The sequence below is a fragment of the Oncorhynchus tshawytscha genome, linkage group LG33 (assembly GCF_018296145.1).
Source record: "Oncorhynchus tshawytscha isolate Ot180627B linkage group LG33, Otsh_v2.0, whole genome shotgun sequence".
Classification (NCBI taxonomy): Eukaryota; Metazoa; Chordata; class Actinopteri; order Salmoniformes; family Salmonidae; genus Oncorhynchus; species Oncorhynchus tshawytscha.
The window spans coordinates 4,110,848-4,130,228 of NC_056461.1; the positions used below are offsets into that span (position 1 = coordinate 4,110,848).

The 19,381-nt window shown below is 42.9% G+C and overlaps 1 protein-coding gene and 1 pseudogene across 12 annotated transcripts in view; both read left to right on the forward strand.

Annotated features, from left to right (window-relative positions):
• The first annotated feature begins 793 nt into the window (after nucleotides 1-793).
• LOC112231481 lies at nucleotides 794-15,927 on the forward strand (annotated as a pseudogene).
• Nucleotides 15,928-17,139: 1,212 nt separating this feature from the next.
• The window catches only part of LOC112230774 (calcium/calmodulin-dependent protein kinase type II subunit beta), a 64,639-nt gene continuing 62,397 nt past the window's right edge, over nucleotides 17,140-19,381 (forward strand). For 11 of the 12 annotated variants that reach the window (XM_042311059.1, XM_042311061.1, XM_042311065.1 and 8 more), the window contains exon 1: nucleotides 17,141-17,467. In XM_042311059.1, the coding sequence (XP_042166993.1) occupies nucleotides 17,403-17,467 (65 nt within the window). In that variant the 5' untranslated portion in view covers nucleotides 17,141-17,402. Of the gene's footprint in view, nucleotides 17,468-19,381 lie in introns of all 12 variants that reach the window. The other variant, XM_042311060.1, reaches the window with a different exon arrangement.

The following is a 19,381-nucleotide window of genomic DNA, read 5'->3' on the forward strand; positions in this document are numbered from 1 at the left end:
CTAGGAACAGTGGGTTAACTGCCTGTTCAGGGGCAGAACGACAGATTTGTACCTTGTCAGCTCGGGGATTTGAACTTGCAACCTTTCGGTTACTAGTCCAACGCTCTAACCACTAGGCTACCCTGCCACCCCACTAGAGAACCTTACCAACACCTACACTCTATATTTTCCATAAGCTGCCCCACCACCATAGAAAGCACTGAGCAAGGCTGAAACACCTGCATCTTTGAGCTGCATTACTTAAGAAAGCAAAAAATACATCATGTTTGTATGCTGCTTTATTAACTCAAATTATTTTTTTTTTTTACATTGTTTGCAAAATTATACGTATTGTATTAATATTAATATTAAGATATGTATTAATGCCAAAATGACATGCAAAACAGGTAATCCCCTCAAAAAAAAAAATAATATTTTAGCTAAAAATGTGGGGCTGAAAACAGGTGGGGCTCTGCCCTGAATAGAGCCTAACCCTAACCCATACACGGCCATCGCTAGTTACCACAAACACAAAGTCATAAACCCCATTTCTACAATTTATATTTTTAAAATGTGATTTTAAAACTAAGTAACTAGTGGTAACTAGTAGTAACTAGTGGAAACATTTATACTCACCAATGTTCTCATATATTATTCATATTATTTTAACTGTGCCATTTTATCAACAGTCTTATATAAACACCAATTCCATTTGTTAATGATATATATGATTGTATTATATGAAATCATTTTGATAACATTTTGAAATAGGAACCTTGATTTGCGCATGGTGTTCCCTGCGGACAATTTTCAGTTCCTACATAGAAATTACAATAAAGGTAACATATTCTTAGTCAGCGAACAACTTTAAACATTTGCGATAAATTTTATTTTATTGAAATATAACAGTTTGTGGCATATTAAAAAAAGGTAAAATCTACAATGCCGTCGTCTATGGAAATGATAGAGTTGTATGACAACGCTCTACTTGGAATCTTGCAGCATGTTGGAAACATCCATAATTTCCTTGAGGTCTACTTCGGTTTTCTGTACCGCAAGACAGACTTTTACCGCCTGCTGTCAACCCCCAATGACCGTATGTGCTTCTCTCCAGGGGTGCCGAGAAGATGGTCCTAAACGTAATGTAGTTAACTACAGTAGCTAGCTAAACATTTGACACGTTCTGTGTTAGCCATGTAGGCTAGCCTGTTTTCTCCCTATAATTCTGTTCCCCTGTTTAGTTTTAAAGGTAGACTCAGTAAGATTGTCATCAAACAACAGACGTCAACCTAATCGGCCAAGACTGCATTCATTGGCACTGCCCCCTGCATTTAAGCTCATATGTCAGTTTTGGCTGTGTTGGTTACTAGTTAGACAAGGAGCCGATATTCTATGATGTAATTTTTAAAATTATATTTCTGTATTTATTTCACCTTTATTTAACTAAGCAAGTCAGTTAACAACACATTCTTCTTTACAATGATGGCCTAACCCAGCCTATGCGCCACCCTATGGGACTCCCAATCAAGGCCAGTTGTGATACAGCCTGGAATCGAACCAGGGTCTGAGATGCAGTGCCTTAGACTGCTGCGCCACTCGGGCACCACTCGGGAGCGCATCTTGCAACATACATCAGCAGTGACCTAATTGGCCAAGACTCTCATCATTGCATTTAAGCTCATATGGAAAATATTGGTAGTCTTAGCTGAGTTGGTTACGAATAGCATGCCTATGCCCAGTACCCTGCCCTGAACATTTGTCACTGTTACTAGCTGACTACCACCCGGTACTCAACCCTGCACCTTAGAGACTCATTGAACAATGTTTACTTTAATTATGTTAACACAGTTTTACCTACTTCGTATATATATATATATATATATATATATATACACACACACAGAGTACACTATTCTAGTCAAGGCTCATCCTATATAACTACTGCTGTACACCTTTTTCTTTTCATATACTGTTCATACACACCATGTACATACATATTTATATGCTGATTTTGGGGATTTTCTTGTATTGTTAGGTATTACTGCACTGTTGGAGCTAGGATCATTAGCATTTCGCTACACCCGCGATAACGTCTGCAAAATATGCATACACAACCAATAAAATGTATTTTATTTTACTATTTGGAATATCGGCCCCTTGTCTATGATGTCATCTTGCAGACTCCACCCTTTAACGTACTCAAAAAGTGATTTAAGGGTTGATTATGTACTTGGCTCATTATCTGCACAGTCCTGTCTGTTTGAGCATGTGGTGTAGTAGGACGGAGAGAGGCAGCAGAGGGAGCTGCAGCAGAGACACACGGCCTGGGTAGCGCCCCCCCCATGGTGCAGGAGCTAGAGATACAGGCCACCAAGCAGCCGGTGGAGCCCAGGGGAGTCAGGACAGAGCCTGCTGCCCAGAGAGAGTTCTGTCTCGGGTTCTGGAGAGCCCAGCACAGCCTCTAGTACGAGGCCTTCCTCTTCCAGCCAAGCCTCAGCCTCTAATCCACAGCCCCAGAGCAGCAGTGCAGCCCAGCATTCATCACAGGGAGACCTGGCAGCAGCCGGCTCAGACTCTAGAGCAGCCTTTCTTAAAGTATGGGTCGCGGACCTGTTAATGGTGGGTCGCGACGTGTAAATGTATCATTTGTTAAATGAATTACTGGAATTGATTTGGCCAAGTGCATCTGTGCTCTCTATTCAATGTGCGCTATGCATTTCCACTCGCCATCACTCACTGCTGTCATCAAATGGACTCATGCAAGCCACAAGTTCTGACTGAGCTCAATTGTCATGAAACCCATATACAGCGATGAGTTTCTCTCTCTTTCATACAAGCTTATAAAGCGGAGCACTCACAATGTGTTTTGTGTGTGGAAGTGCTTAGTAATGCGTCTCGCATAACGAACAAATGAATAAAACGACACGTCCTGACCAAACATCCACAGCATGACGGTAAACCCAGGGAGTTCTTTCAGAACAGGGCAGAATGCTTCAGGGAACAGTGCCTCGACAGTGGAAAAGTCAGCTAGCAATGCATTGTCATTTTATAACAGGTGATGATAAGCAGAAATAAGGGAGTACTAACTGACTCTCATAGTATATGTGAGTTTCTCTTTCATACAATCCCCTGTCCGTGTACACAGCTAATAGCCAACATTTGCCAAAGCAAGCTAGCTACTGATAGTGCAACCCTAGTAACAGTACAGATGAAGATGAACAATCAGGCCTACTGTACAGCTTACTGTATAAATTATTGTTGAAAACAGCAACAGTTCCAACCTAGACCGATATGTAAGAGTGTTTTTAATGGGGGAGAATAAACATTAATAGATATTTCTATGGATATTTAATGTCATTGTCATTTGTTTTTGTCTCTATTGCATTTGTTTTAGGTATAAGGGCAATGAAATGTACCGATATTTATGTAAAGTTGCATATTTTCCTAAGCTTGGGTCCCAGGAAAACACAGAATTTCTCATTTGAGTCCCAGGCTGAACATGTTTAAGATCCCCTGCTCTAGAGCATCTGCTCCTACTGAGTTACAGTAGTATTGTACTGCCTGTCTTGGTCATACCAATAGGACTGGTTCTTTCTTAGTGCTTCTTCAATGTTTTAGGAAAGGTTCCGCAAAGTAATAGGTGGTAGGTGACCTGTTCTACATGGGACACTTGCTTTATATATTTGCACAATTACCCTACAAAATAGACGTTGGCAGTTTTGAATTTGGTAGAATCTCCCTGTTGGGATGGAATCGATTTGTATTGAGTAGGCCTATTCATTTGTGTGTTTGTCTGTCTATCAGTGGTCATGTGGTGCACCAGGCCAGTCCAGGTAGTTGCATCGAGGCGGTGAGGGACACCTACAGCTGGTCTCAGGACTACACTTACGCTGAGGTCCGCGTCAACATCCCCAAGACCGTTGTCAAGGGCAGCCAGGTAACTGTGGCGACCACATGGTTCCTCTTTCTACATATTTCCTTTTTAAAATCTTTATATTATAACCTTCATACATGTCTGAGTGAATTATTTGTGTTAACTTCTCTGGGATATGTGGGATGGTAGCGTCCCACCTCGCCAACAGCCAGTGAAATTGCAGGGCGCCAAATTCAAAACAACAGAAATCCCATAATTAAAATTCCTCAAACATACAAATATTTTACACCATTTTAAAGATACATTTGTTGTAAATCCAGCCACAGTGTCCGATTTCAAAAAGGCTTTACGACGAAAGCACACCAAACGATTATGTTAGGACAGCACCTAGTCACAGAAAAACACAGCCATTTTTCCAGCCAAAGAGAGGAGTTACAAAAAGCAGAAAAAAAGATACAATTAATCACTAACCTTTGTTGATCTTCATCAGATGACACTCATAGGACTTCATGTTACACAATACATGTATGTTTTGTTCGATGAAGTTCATATTTATATCCACAAATCTCAGTTTACATTGTTATGTTCAGTAGTTCCAAAACATCTGGTGATTTTGCAGAGAGCCACATCAATTTACAGAAATACTCATAATAAACATTGCTAAAAGATACAAGTGTTATGCATGGAATTTTAGATCCACTTCTCCTTAATGCAACCGCTGTGTCAGATTTTAAAAAACTTCACGGAAAAAGCACGCCATGCAATAATCTGAGTACAGCGCTCAGACGGGGGCGTATGCCTCATGGCCAACGTGACATGGTGTGATGAAAGAAACATACAGGAACTCAAATCCTTCTGTTCACCTGATTTAGAATTCCTCACAATCAAATGTAGACCGCATTATCTACCAAGAGAATTCTCTTCGATTATAATCACAGCTGTATATATCCCCCAAGCAGACACATCGATGGCTCTGAACGAACTTTATTTAACTCTCTGCAAACTGGAAACGATTTATCCGGAGGCTGCATTCATTGTAGCTGGGGATTTTAACAAGGCTAATCTGAAAACAAGACTCCCTAAATTTTATCAGCATATCGATTGCGCAACCAGGGGTGGAAAGACCCTGGATCATTGTTACTCTAACTTCCGCAACGCATATAAGGCCCTGCCCCGCCCCCTTTCGGAAAAGCTGACCACGACTCCATTTTGTTGATCCCTGCCTACAGACAGAAACTAAAACAAGAAGCTCCCACGCTGAGGTCTGTCCAACGCTGGTCTGACCAAGCTGACTCCACACTCCAAGACTGCTTCCATCACGTGGACTGGGAGATGTTTCGTATTGCGTCAGACAACAACATTGACGAATACGCTGATACGGTGTGCGAGTTCATTAGAACGTGCGTTGAAGATGTCGTTCCCATAGCAACGATTAAAACATTCCCTAACCAGAAACCCGTGGATTGATGGCAGCATTTGTGTGAAACTGAAGGCGCGAACCACTGCTTTTAATCAGGGAAAGGTGTCTGGTAACATGACTGAATACAAACAGTGCAGCTATTCCCTCCGCAAGGCTATCAAACAAGCTAAGCGCCAGTACAGAGACAAAGTAGAATCTCAATTCAACGGCTCAGACACAAGAGGCATGTGGCAGGGTCTACAGTCAATCACGGACTACAGGAAGAAACCCAGCCCAGTCACGGACCAGGATGTCTTGATCCCAGGCAGACTAAATAACTTTTTGCCCGCTTTGAGGACAATACAGTGCCACTGACACAGCCTGCAACGAAAACATGCGGTCTCTCCTTCACTGCAGCCGAAGTGAGTAAGACATTTAAACGTGTTAACCCTCGCAAGGCTGCAGGCCCAGACGGCATCCCCAGCCGCGCCCTCAGAGCATGCGCAGACCAGCTGGCCGGTGTGTTTACGGACATATTCAATCAATCCCTATACCAGTCTGCTGTTCCCACATGCTTCAAGAGGGCCACCATTGTTCCTGTTCCCAAGAAAGCTAAGGTAACTGAGCTAAACGACTACCGCCCCGTAGCACTCACATCCGTCATCATGAAGTGCTTTGAGAGACTAGTCAAGGACCATATCACCTCCACACTACCTGACACCCTAGACCCACTCCAATTTGCTTACCGCCCAAATAGGTCCACAGACGATGCAATCTCAACCACACTGCACACTGCCCTAACCCATCTGGACAAGAGGAATACCTATGTGAGAATGCTGTTCATCGACTACAGCTCGGCATTCAACACCATAGTACCCTCCAAGCTCGTCATCAAGCTCGAGACCCTGAGTCTCGACCCCGCCCTGTGCAACTGGGTACTGGACTTCCTGACGGGCCGCCCCCAGGTGGTGAGGGTAGGCAACAACATCTCCTCCCCGCTGATCCTCAACACTGGGGCCCCACAAGGGTGCGTTCTGAGCCCTCTCCTGTACTCCCTGTTCACCCACGACTGCGTGGCCACGCACGCCTCCAACTCAATCATCAAGTTTGCGGACGACACAACAGTGGTAGGCTTGATTACCAACAACGACGAGACGGCCTACAGGGAGGAGGTGAGGGCCCTCGGAGTGTGGTGTCAGGAAAATAACCTCACACTCAACGTCAACAAAACTAAGGAGATGATTGTGGACTTCAGGAAACAGCAGAGGGAACACCCCCATCCACATCGATGGAACAGTAGTGGAGAGGGTAGCAAGTTTTAAGTTCCTCGGCATACACATCACAGACAAACTGAATTGGTCCACTCACACAGACAGCATCGTGAGGAAGGCGCAGCAGCGCCTCTTCAACCTCAGGAGGCTGAAGAAATTCGGCTTGTCACCAAAAGCACTCACAAACTTCTACAGATGCACAATCGAGAGCATCCTGGCGGGCTGTATCACCGCCTGGTATGGCAACTGCACCGCCCTCAACCGTAAGGCTCTCCAGAGGGTAGTCAGGTCTGCACAACGCATCACCGGGGGCAAACTACCTGCCCTCCAGGACACCTACACCACCCGATGCTACAGGAAGGCCATAAAGATCATCAAGGACACCCGAGCCACTGCCTGTTCACCCCGCTGTCATCCAGAAGGCGAGGTCAGTACAGGTGCATCAAAGCTGGGACCGAGAGACTGAAAAACAGCTTCTATCTCAAGGCCATCAGACTGTTAAACAGCCACCACTAACATTGAGTGGCTACTGCCAACACACTGTCAATGACACTGACTCTACTCCAGGCACTTTAATAATGGGAATTGATGGGAAATGATGTAAATATATCACTAGCCACTTTAAACAATGCTACCTTATATAATGTTACTTACCCTACATTATTCATCTCATATGCATACGTAGATACTGTACTCTATATCATCGACTGCATCCTTATGTAATACATGTATCACTTGCCACTTTAACTATGCCACTTGTTTACATACTCATCTCATATGTATATACTGTACTCGATATCATCTACTGTATCTTGCCTATGCTGCTCTGTACCATCACTCATTCATATATCCTTATGCACATATTCTTTATCCCCTTACACTGTGTATAAGACAGTAGTTTTTTGGAATTGTTAGTTAGATTACCTGTTCGTTATTACTGCATTGTCGGAACTAGAAGCACAAGCATTTCGCTACACTCACATTAACATCTGCTAACCATGTGTATGTGACAAATAAAATTTGATTTCATTTGATTTTGAGACACAAAAACAAGCCATACATATATCCGCCATGTTGTGGAGTCAACAGAAGTCAGAAATAGCATTATAAATATTCACTTACCTTTGATGATCTTCATCAGAATGCACTCCCAGGAATCCCAGTTCCACAATAAATGTTTGTTTTGCTTGATATAGTCCATCATTTATGTCCAAATACCTCCTTTTTGTTAGAGCGTTTAGCCCAGTAATCCAAATTCATGAGGTGCGATCACTAGTTGCAGATGAAAAGTCCAAAAGTTCCGTTACAGAAGAAACATGTCAAACGATGTATAGAATCAATCGTTAGGATGTTTTTAACATAATCTTCAATAATGTTCCCAACCGGAGAATTCCTTTGTCTTCAGAAATGCAATGTGGCAACGCAGGTCGCTCTCACGTGTGCGCGCGTGATCAGCTCATGCCACTCTGGCAGATCCCTTACTCAAACAGCTCTCATTCGCCCCCACTTCACAGTAAAAGCCTCAAACAAGGTTCTAAAGACTGTTAATATGACCCCATAGACACTGTATATTCGATAGGCAATGACTTGAAAAACTACAAACCTCAGATTTCCCATTTCCTGGTTGGATTTTTTTCTCAGGTTTTTGCCTGCCAGATGAGTTCTGTTATACTCACATACATCATTCAAACAGTTTTAGAAACGTCAGAGTGTTTTCTATCCAAATCTACTAATTATATGCATATTCTAGCTTTTATGTCTGAGTAGCAGGCAGTTTACTCTGGGCACCTTTTATCCAAGCTACTCAATACTGCCCCCCAGTCCCAAAGAAGTTAATGTGATGAACTTCATGTGTCCAGTCTATGTTATTCCTGAGTTAAACATGTCTCCAGGGGTTGAAACATATATGCGAAGTATTAATGCTGTAACTTTACATGTTTGCTAAAATGCCCTACAAAATACATTTTGAGAATTTAGAATTTGGTAGAATCTCCCTTATAGGCATGGAATTGACCCCAACAGGGCTCTACAGTGCGACCATTATAGTCACATATGCGACCAAATATTTTGCTGTGCAACCTGGAATTTTAATTTAGGAGCACCAGTGCACCTAGAAAAATGAAGGATTCTAGCTTTGATATCTCAAATATTTTTCATTGTGCACCTACATTTCTTTGTGTGCGCCGACATTTGTCAATTTAGGTGCACACGTGCTTCTTGTAAAAAAGGTCAGTGTAGAGTTCTGCACAACCCTGTTTATATTGAGTAGGTGTATTCATTTGTGTGTGTGGGTGGTTCTGTCCAGGTGTGTGTGAACATGCAGCCAGGAAGTGTGTGTTTGAAGGAGGGAACAGGAGAGAAGGTACTGATGGAAGAAGAACAAACACACAAGATCAACACTGAGAACTCACTATGGAACCTGGACACTGTGTGATGGTGAGTACACACACACACTAGGAATGGGCATTTGAATTATTTCACTATTCAAATAATATTATGACATTTTTAGGATATCCGGATAGTAGTAATTCTAAAAATAATAATTGCCATTGACTCAAATGCCGAAGGGCAGTACAACAGCGCAGTGTTCTAGTACTCAAGTCCAGGAACCGGACTTGACTCGGGACTCAAATCACAATTTTTGTGACTAGACCAGTGGTGACTCTGTTGTCAGGAAATCTCTTTTGCATAACTCTACATACTAGCTGCAACAGCAGATGTTAAAGCTGCAATATGTAACTTTTTGGGCGACCTGCCCAAATTCACATAGAGTTGCTTTTAATGAGAATGACAGATCTATAAGTCTAAGAAGTGGTAGATCTATTCAATGTGTGCTATTTCTATGCCTCCCATTATTAAGTGTTGTTTTTGTGTCTTACTTTCGGTTATGTACACCAGCTTCAAACAGTAAAAACATATAATATATGATTCTCTACACTATACTTGCTTGTTTGGTCACATAAACTGAAATTAGGCGAACTATTCGAGTTTTAGCAACCAGGAAATGGCGGGGCAATTTCAACATATTGCATCTTTTTTAAATAACTCTATTATCTATTTAGCCTTATACACATGTGCACTACCAAGGGACTTATGACTTGACTCGTGACTTGAGTATAAAGGACTTGGACTTGAACACTAGGGACTTGGGACTCCACTCAGATTCGAGGTTTAGTGACTTGACTAGATCACTGCAACAGCGGACATGCAGCAACAGTGAACGAGAAGTCTGATGTTTGTCATAATAGAACTAAGACAAAAACAAATTCTGTTGAATGTTTTGCATTGATCTGTGTTTTTGTCCTCTGTTAGGTGTGCGCCTGTAATCGCTATATGAACAGGGGAAAATAGCATACTGTTGTCAGGGCTGGAGGGAGGGCTAAATGCCCAGCAGTAGTTCAACACACCGTCATAAAAGCGACATACAAAAGTGTATTTTTATTAAAATGATGATTTTAAAATATCATGGTATATCCTTGTATGTAACAATGTCACAAGGATAATTTAATTAAGACAAAGCTTTTTAATTGATGATAAAGGCCTAAAAAAAATATATTCTAAATTGAACGCTGACACAAGACCGTTCAGGTGTTCAAATAACCGTGCCCATCCCTAACACGCACATGCACTGATAGTCAGACACACACACACAAATATGTATAGACTCCAACACACACACTGACTCTCCCTCTCTCTCTGTCTGTAGTTGTCTCTCAGTAAGAGTGGTGAGGTGTGGTGCAGTGCAGGAGGGAGAGAAGGAGATTGATGTGAACCAGATCAACAGGGAGTGCTCGATGGCCACTGTGGATGAGGAGGAGCACTCCCCTATGACTACCGCCAGAAACTACAAGCCCCAGAGCCACGAGATGGTGAGAGCACACACACACATTAACACATACGGATGCACGTACATACAGTGCCTTGCGAAAGTATTCGGCCCCCTTGAACTTTGCGACCTTTTGCCACATTTCAGGCTTCAAACATAAAGATATAAATCTGTATTTTTTTGTGAAGAATCAACAACAAGTGGGACACAATCATGAAGTGGAACGACATTTATTGGATATTTCAAACTTTTTTAACAAATCAAAAACTGAAAAGTTGGGCGTGCAAAATTATTCAGCCCCTTTACTTTCAGTGCAGCAAACTCTCTCCAGAAGTTCAGTGAGGATCTCTGAATGATCCAATGTTGACCTAAATGACTAATGATGATAAATACAATCCACCTGTGTGTAATCAAGTCGTCTCTGTATAAATGCACATGCACTGTGATAGTCTCAGAGGTCCGTTAAAAGCGCAGAGAGCATCATGAAGAACAAGGAACACACCAGGCAGGTCCGAGATACTGTTGTGAAGAAGTTTAAAGCCGGATTTGGATACAAAAAGATTTCCCAAGCTTTAAACATCCCAAGGAGCACTGTGCAAGCGATAATATTGAAATGGAAGGAGTATCAGACCACTGCAAATCTACCAAGACCTGGCCGTCCCTCTAGACTTTCAGCTCATACAAGGAGAAGACTGATCAGAGATGCAGCCAAGAGGCCCATGATCACTCTGGAAGAACTGCAGAGATCTACAGCTGAGGTGGGAGACTCTGTCCATAGGACAACAATCAGTCGTACATTGCACAAATCTGGCCTTTATGGAAGAGTGGCAAGAAGAAAGCCATTTCTTAAAGATATCCATAAAAAGTGTTGTTTAAAGTTTGCCACAAGCCACCTGGGAGACACACCAAACATGTGGAAGAAGGTGCTCTGGTCAGATGAAACCAAAATTGAACTTTTTGGCAACAATGCAAAACGTTATGTTTGGCGTAAAAGCAAGACAGCTCATCACCCTGAACACACCATCCCCACTGTCAAACATGGTGGTGGCAGCATCATGGTTTGGACCTGCTTTTCTTCAGCAGGGACAGGGAAGATGGTTAAAATTGATGGAAAGATGGATGGAGCCAAATACAGGACCATTCTGGAAGAAGTCTGCAAAAGACCTGAGACTGGGACGGAGATTTGTCTTCCAACATGGAGTCTGCAAAAGACCTGAGACTGGGACGGAGATTTGTCTTCCAACAAGACAATGATCCAAAACATAAAGCAAAATCTACAATGGAATGGTTCAAAAATAAACATATCCAGGTGTTAGAATGGCCAAGTCAAAGTCCAGACCTGAATCCAATCGAGAATCTGTGGAAAGAACTGAAAACTGCTGTTCACAAATGCTCTCCATCCAACCTCACTGAGCTCGAGCTGTTTTGCAAGGAGGAATGGGAAAACATTTCAGTCTCTCGATGTGCAAAACTGATAGACATACCCCAAGCGACTTACAGCTGTAATCACAGCAAAAGGTGGCGCTACAAAGTATTAACTTAAGGGGGCTGAATAATTTTGTACGCCCAATTTTTCAGTTTTTGATTTGTTAAAAAAGTTTGAAATATCCAATAAATGTCGTTCCACTTCATGATTGTGTCCCACTTGTTGTTGATTCTTCACAAAAAAATACAGTTTTATAACTTTATGTTTGAAGCCTGAAATGTGGCAAAAGGTTGCAAAGTTCAAGGGGGCCGAATACTTTCGCAAGGCATTGTACGTAAGCACACACAGGGTCTCATATTCTTGAAAAGGGTATAGGGGCACATGTGTACAGAACAGTGTTTCCTCTGGAAAAATGTGTAGCAGTGGGGCGTTGAAGGGTCCCACCCAGATCATTTTTTATCTAGAGAAGCTCAGTTCTGGTGACATTAAAAAAAAAAACATTCTACTCCAAAATGAATGAAAATAAAATGACGCTGACACCATAGAAAATATAATTCCCACATCCAGAAATAAGCCCCATAACATATTGGAAAAAATAATTGTTAAAATTATTTGAACATAGCATAACTGATATCACCTGTAGCCCAACTGATGCAGTATAGTGGCTATAAATAAATATGCTGAAGCATGGGGCCTGTAGCCCATGGGGCTGGCTATCTGCATTTACCCTATTGGGCCAATAGGATAATAATGAATCATTAGCTAGATCCCAAATGTATTCTTTTAACTAGTTAGCATCGTGTTGATGAATTTTATGGCCCAAAAAACTTGCATAAACACAGTGAATATAATATAGGCTTACCTGTTAGGTTAACTTGGTGTAACCCACCACCCAGGGCAACGCGCTCCTTCTCACAGAAACCTCTTAATGTTACCCACCACCCGGGGTAACACGCTCCTTCTCACAGAAACCTCTTAATGTTACCCACCACCCAGGGCAACGCGCTCCTTCTCACAGAAACCTCTTAATGTTACCCACCACCCAGGGCAACGCGCTCCTTCTCACAGAAACCTCTTAATGTTACCCACCACCCAGGGCAACGCGCTCCTTCTCACAGAAACCTCTTAATGTTACCCACCACCCAGGGCAACGCGCTCCTTCTCACAGAAACCTCTTAATGTTACCCACCACCCAGGGCAACGCGCTCCTTCTCACAGAAACCTCTTAATGTTACCCACCACCCAGGGCAACGCGCTCCTTCTCACAGAAACCTCTTAATGTTACCCACCACCCAGGGCAACGCGCTCCTTCTCACAGAAACCTCTTAATGTTACCCACCACCCGGGGTAACACGCTCCTTCTCACAGAAACCTCTTAATGTTACCCACCACCCAGGGCAACGCGCTCCTTCTCACAGAAACCTCTTAATGTTACCCACCACCCAGGGCAACGCGCTCCTTCTCACAGAAACCTCTTAATGTTAAGCATTTTTCACCCAACACTTCCCCTGGTTGCCACTACTCTTGCTCATCTAAAAATGGAATCTGTCTCATCACAATTTAAGATTTTTAGGTAGGGTGACAGTTTAACCCAAGTTACCATACAATTGACGCATTACATTTAGCCCACTCTCCCATACACACTCACAGGGAATTGCAGAACATGCTTAACCATGACGCTGCTAAAAACTCTGGGTTTAAAATGGTGCAGTTTGCCTATATTTTTTTTGAGAAATGGATCAAGTAGGAATGGAAAGCTGCAAACCCCCTCTTTTTAACGAAGACCATTGAAACAGCTGTTTTGCCCTCGATTGCAAGAATTGGTGAGCATTGCCTGCTTGTCAAAATGCAGGTTTCCCTCCCTATGGCACTCGTAAGAGTAGTTAGAGGAATATTTATCTTGCATTGAAAACACAACAACAAGCCTTATTAGGTAAAGATACTAAACAAAAATACAAACGCAACATGCAACCATTTCAAAGATTTTACAGAGTTACAGTTAATATAAGCAAATCATTCAATTGAAATAAATAAATTAGGCTTTAATCTATGTTGGTCATATAACTTTTTTTTTTTAAGTATGTGCGTGGATCAGAAAACCAGTCAGTATCTGGAGTGACCACCATTTGCCTCATGCAGCGCGGCACATCTCCTTCACATAGAATTGATCCGGCTGTTGATTGTGGCCTGTAGAATGTTGACCCACTCCTCTTCAATGACTGTGCAAAGTTGCTGGATATTGGCAGGAACTGGAACACGCTGTCGTACATGTCAATCCAGAGCATCCTGAACATGCTCAATGGGTGACATGTCTGGTGAGTATGCAGGCCACGGAAGAACTGGGACATTTACAGCCTCTTGGAATTTGTACAGATCCTTTCGACATGGGGCTGTGCATTTATCATGCTGAAACATGAGGTGATGGCGGCGGATGAATGGCACGACAATGGGCCTCAGGATCTCGTAACGGTATCTCTGTGCATTCAAATTGCCAGTGATAAAATGCAATTGTGTTGGTTGTCTGTAGCTTATGCCTGCCCATACCATAACCCCACCACCACCATGGGGCACTCTGTTCACAACGTTGACATCAGCAAAATGCTCGCCCGCAAGATGCCATACACGTGGTCTGCGGTTGTGAAGCCGGTTGGACATACTGCCAAATTCTCTGAAATGATATTGGAGGTGGCTTATGGTAGATAAATGAACATTAAATGATCTGGCAACAGCTCTGGTGGACATTCCTGCAGTCAGCATGCAGTCAGCACACCCCCTCAAAACTTGAGACATCTGTTGCATTGTGTTGTGACAAAACTGTACATTTTAGAGTGGCCTTTTATTGTCCCCAGCACAAGGTCCACCTGTGTAATTATCATGCGGTTTAATTAGCTACTTGATATGCCACACCTGTCAGGTGGAAGGATTATCTTGGCACATGAGATATGCTAACTAACAGGGATGTAAACAAATGTGTGCAAAACATTTGAGATAAATAAGCTTTTTGTGTGTATGAACAAATTCAGGGAGCTTTTATTTTAGCTCATGAAACATGGGACCAACACTTGTTGCATTTATATTTTTTTCAGTGTAGATAAATCAGACAACCCCATAGTATAATAGTTTTTCTATTCATTACTTTTTTTCTTTTCAGAGGGAAAGTAAATGTGGACTGTTTTAGCATCATCAAAGTGCACCTCAAAATACATATTTTTTTAATGTTTCATGTTTTTGGGGCAATGATTTTGCTGTGGCGCAGCACCACAGTTAAATGAGTGCAGTGGAAACACTGCTATAGGGCACGGGCTGGAGGTGAAGGATTGTGGCGCTGAACTATGTTGAGCCCAAGAGTGTTATTGTTAGACAAAATACCAATTGTGCAGTTTTGTATTTGGATTGTATACACGTATGTATGTGCACATTCCATTCTTACAATGCACTCTATCTATTTTTCTCTCCTACCCATCTCTCTCTCTCTCTCTCTCTCTGTGTGTAAAAGGTATATGATATGCTGAGGGCGCTCCCTTTAAAGGACAACAGTTTGATCCCTCCTTGTTCGACATCCCCACCAGCGCCGTACAGATGTGAACACACACAATGTTGGGAATTGGGTTTGAGACTGAGCAGAATTGGCTATTTATTTGGTGGAAACAGCCTGGTATTTTAAGACCATTTTCCTTTTTTTTTTGCTAACTTTGAATAGAAGGGAGAGAAACCCTGTGGAAGCTTTGTTACTATGTTCTGACTTACGTGAAATACCTGAGTCCTGTTCATTAGGTACCAAGCGTAAGAACTGACTAAAACTGGGAGGTTTCACCTGGTCTCCCTGAACACTCATTTTAATTTTCTGTTGTGGGCCCTACTGAACACAACCCTGAATGTACCTGTTTATGTATCGGTCTGCCCGCTGAACAGACCTGGAAGATAGCTATACAGTCACAGAACTAGGATCAGAGTGCTTTCCCAAATCCTAACCTTCATCATTGAGGTGAAGGATGCAAAACTGGCCTTAGATCAGTGTCTACGGGTAACTTCCAGGTCCAGATATGTCTGCGTTGTTTTACATGTAGATGCCTTTTATTAGTGGGCTTAATAACTCTGCTGTTTCCTTTTACTGAGGTGTCTATCTCATAAATTAAATGGAGTAAATATGCACTGTTGTGTTCTCTCTATGTGTGTAGGCTGTGTGCGTCACAGGAGGTTGGTGGCACCTACATTGGTGAGGACTGGCTCGTAATGGCTGGAGCGGAATAAGTAGCAGGGTATGATGATTTCCATGTGTTTGATGCCCTTCCATTTGCTCCGTTCCAGATATTATTACGAGCCGTCCTCCACTGGTGTTTGTGTGATGTTGAGCGGCACTAAAACCTATGCGGGTTTCAGATCTACAGGAGTGCCAAGGCTGGCAGTCGACTTGAGATTCAGCAGTAGTGCCACAGGATGGCGCTATCCCAAGATTTCTGATTCTCAGTGCAGTATAATATTCCTTATTGTCTTGATAATGGCTGTATCAGATGAATAGGTCGATATGGATAAGGATGAATATCAGAACTGATATAGCTAGAGCTAGTAAGATGCTTACAGACAGAAATCCTAGACACTTGCAGACAGGTCTTTGAAGTTCAAAAGGATTCTCTTTCTTTTTCAGATCTGAAGTGTAGATGCTTTGTTCCTAAGAATACTGTTAGTGATGACAGTGCAGAGGAACAAGCCAGGAATAGAGACTGTAGACAGTAGTTGCCTATGACTGTGCAGATCTCTTCCTTCCCGGGTCAGTTACACTGGTACTTGATTTCACCCAGGTGGACTGAAATAGGTGCCGGTAGGCTACTTTTTTTTATTTAGGTGAAAGTATTCATACTTCAGAGCCAATTCTATAAGAGGGGACAGTTTTTTTCAGGAGAAAATTTGGGGTACAGCGTTGAGCACTGGTTCACTTCAAGCTCTGATGCCATGGACCAGACCTGGCTTTGAATTGGAGATGTAGGTGGTGTTGATCATCCTGAAAATACCATAATCCAAGCAGGCCTAATGCAACCACTAAAATTTACATTTGCATATTTTTATTTGTACAAATACCAGTTTAGGGATCTTTGCAGTCTATCAGTTTGACACACTAAAACATAATCCATTTTATTTTGGTAGGCTAGATCAACAACAAAAAAGAGAGATGTAAATTAATTGTATAGCCTGTAGGCTGGCTATACCTGTTCCAGCAGCTACACATGATGATGGTTCCATGATGCTGATGCTGCCAAAGCCTGTTATGTCAGTCTATAGAATTTCTGATGCTGTGTTTTCAGTTGTTATCGAGCAATGCCCCCTGGTGGTATGAAAAATGTGTTGTATTTACAGCGCGCTCGGTGGTGTAGAAACGGCGTGAAAGGCGATTGAACGACACACTTTGGGAGAGCGAGAGAGTACCACCACTGCCTCTCCTCCACTCGAATAGCCTACATCTCCTCTCGAATACATATCTGTAGTAGATTATAGTGCGCTCTGGACAGAAAACGCATTACACCGCGGTATTTTTTTAACATAAAATAACTGGCCAAGTCAACGGATACATCCTGTTTCAATTCACTTGAGGACCGGACTATTTAGGACGCTCGACCCCCGCGAATAAACGGATGATGGCGGTTACTACCTGTACACGTTTTACGGACGATTTCCAACTATATGAAGAACTCGGAAAGTATGGCTTTGCTGTATTATTGCTTTACGTTATGGCACAGATGCGGTAACAACATAGCCGTCTGTATCGTCCTTACCCTGTTATTATTCTATAGTTTATTTGCGTCGGTGCATATCTGCAGTTGTGTGTGGGTAGTACGAGCGGCGGAATGGGTGTCAGAACTAATCTCTGCTGATGATCTGTCACGTTCGGCGCAACTCAGCCCTCTCAACAAGACCCATGCTGTCGCTCTGCTTTGAGGTGTAGCCCCGAGACGACCCGATTTAAACGTATAGATAAAATATAGACTACATTTGATCCATGGGGACTGGGGACACGCTGTAGCGATCTAGAGAGTGACAATTTGAGCTGTCGCAGAGCGGGATGTGCTGTTTTGTAATTGGGGTCTTTAGAGCAATGGGAGACTACTGAGGGGAGGACGGCTCATAATAATGTCTGGAACGGAGTGCATGGCATCAAACAAATGGAAACGTGTTCAATGTATATGTTGCCAATCCACCGACTCCGCTCCAGCCTTTACCATGAGCCTGTCCTCCCCAATTAAGGTGCCACCAAGCTCCTGTGCTTGAGAGAGAGAGAAAAATTGGACAGTGAGTTTATGTGCCACAGCAAGATAGGTGTGTCAGGCTGTGTGTGGGTGGGACTGGGTAGGGGGTGGTATTCTCCTCATTCTCAAACAGGAGGAGAAACACATTTTCTAGATCAGGATGCATCTTTATGCGAACACAACTGCAGAGATTAAGATTATGTATTAACATACAGCAAATATGTATGTTTAGCCCGCTACTATGGGTTCTGCAGGGTCACTGGTGTGTGTATGTGTGTGTTCTGGCCTGTGTTATAAGCCAGAGACAATAACCATCCTGTGGTAGCAGCAGCTGCCCAGTAGATAACAGGACCTTCACTACACCACAGTTCCTGTAAGGATGGCAGTTTGTCCCTTTTTGGTGTGTGTGTGTGTACGTGCTAGCATGTGTGGGGTGTGTAATATACGTTTTTGTGTGTGCATGTGTGTCTCTCAGGTCATTCTCTGTCTTTCTTTGCTGCCGTAAGCCTACTGTTTCTGACTCAAAGTATTCCCTGTGTATACCCTTACACACTCACCTGTCATTGCATCTACGAGTGTGTGTGTGAGAGACGTGGGGTCAAGTGTATGCCTGAGAGTGTGTGAGACACAGTGGACGGGTAAGAGTGTGTGTGTTATTGTGTAACGTCTATATATTGCTCAGAGAAACGACAGAGACAGTTACTGCTGTTTTTCCCTGCTGAGTTAGTTATGCAAGCACTCCCCAAAATACCAGCACTGCTACAGTACACACATGCACACCGTGTCTCGCTCTCTCACGGACACGTGCATACATGGACACACAGAGAGATATCCTTGAAAGACAGTTTTGTTGTTTTCTCTTGAGTCGTCTCATTTGTATATATCCTAAGAAGGATGTGCTGCTGTGCTGTGTTTCACACTCTAATGACTCCACACAGGAGAAATGTCTTCACTCATGACTGGCAGATGTGAAATTACAGGATACTAGGTTCAATTCAATTCAAATTTCTTTATATAGCCCTTCGTACATCAGCTGATATCTCAAAGTGCTGTACAGAAACCCAGCCTAAAACCCCAAACAGCAAGCAATGCAGGTGTAGAAGCACGGTGGCTAGGAAAAACTCCCTAGAAAGGCCAAAACCTAGGAAGACACCTAGAGAGGAACCAGGCTATGTGGGGTGGCCAGTCCTCTTCTGGCTGTGCCGGGTGGAGATTATAACAGAACATGGCCAAGATGTTCAAATGTTCATAAATGACCAGCATGGTCCAATAATAATAAGGCAGAACAGTTGAAACTGGAGCAGCAGCACGGCCAGGTGGACTGGGGACAGCAAGGAGTCATCATGTCAGGTAGTCCTGAGGCATGG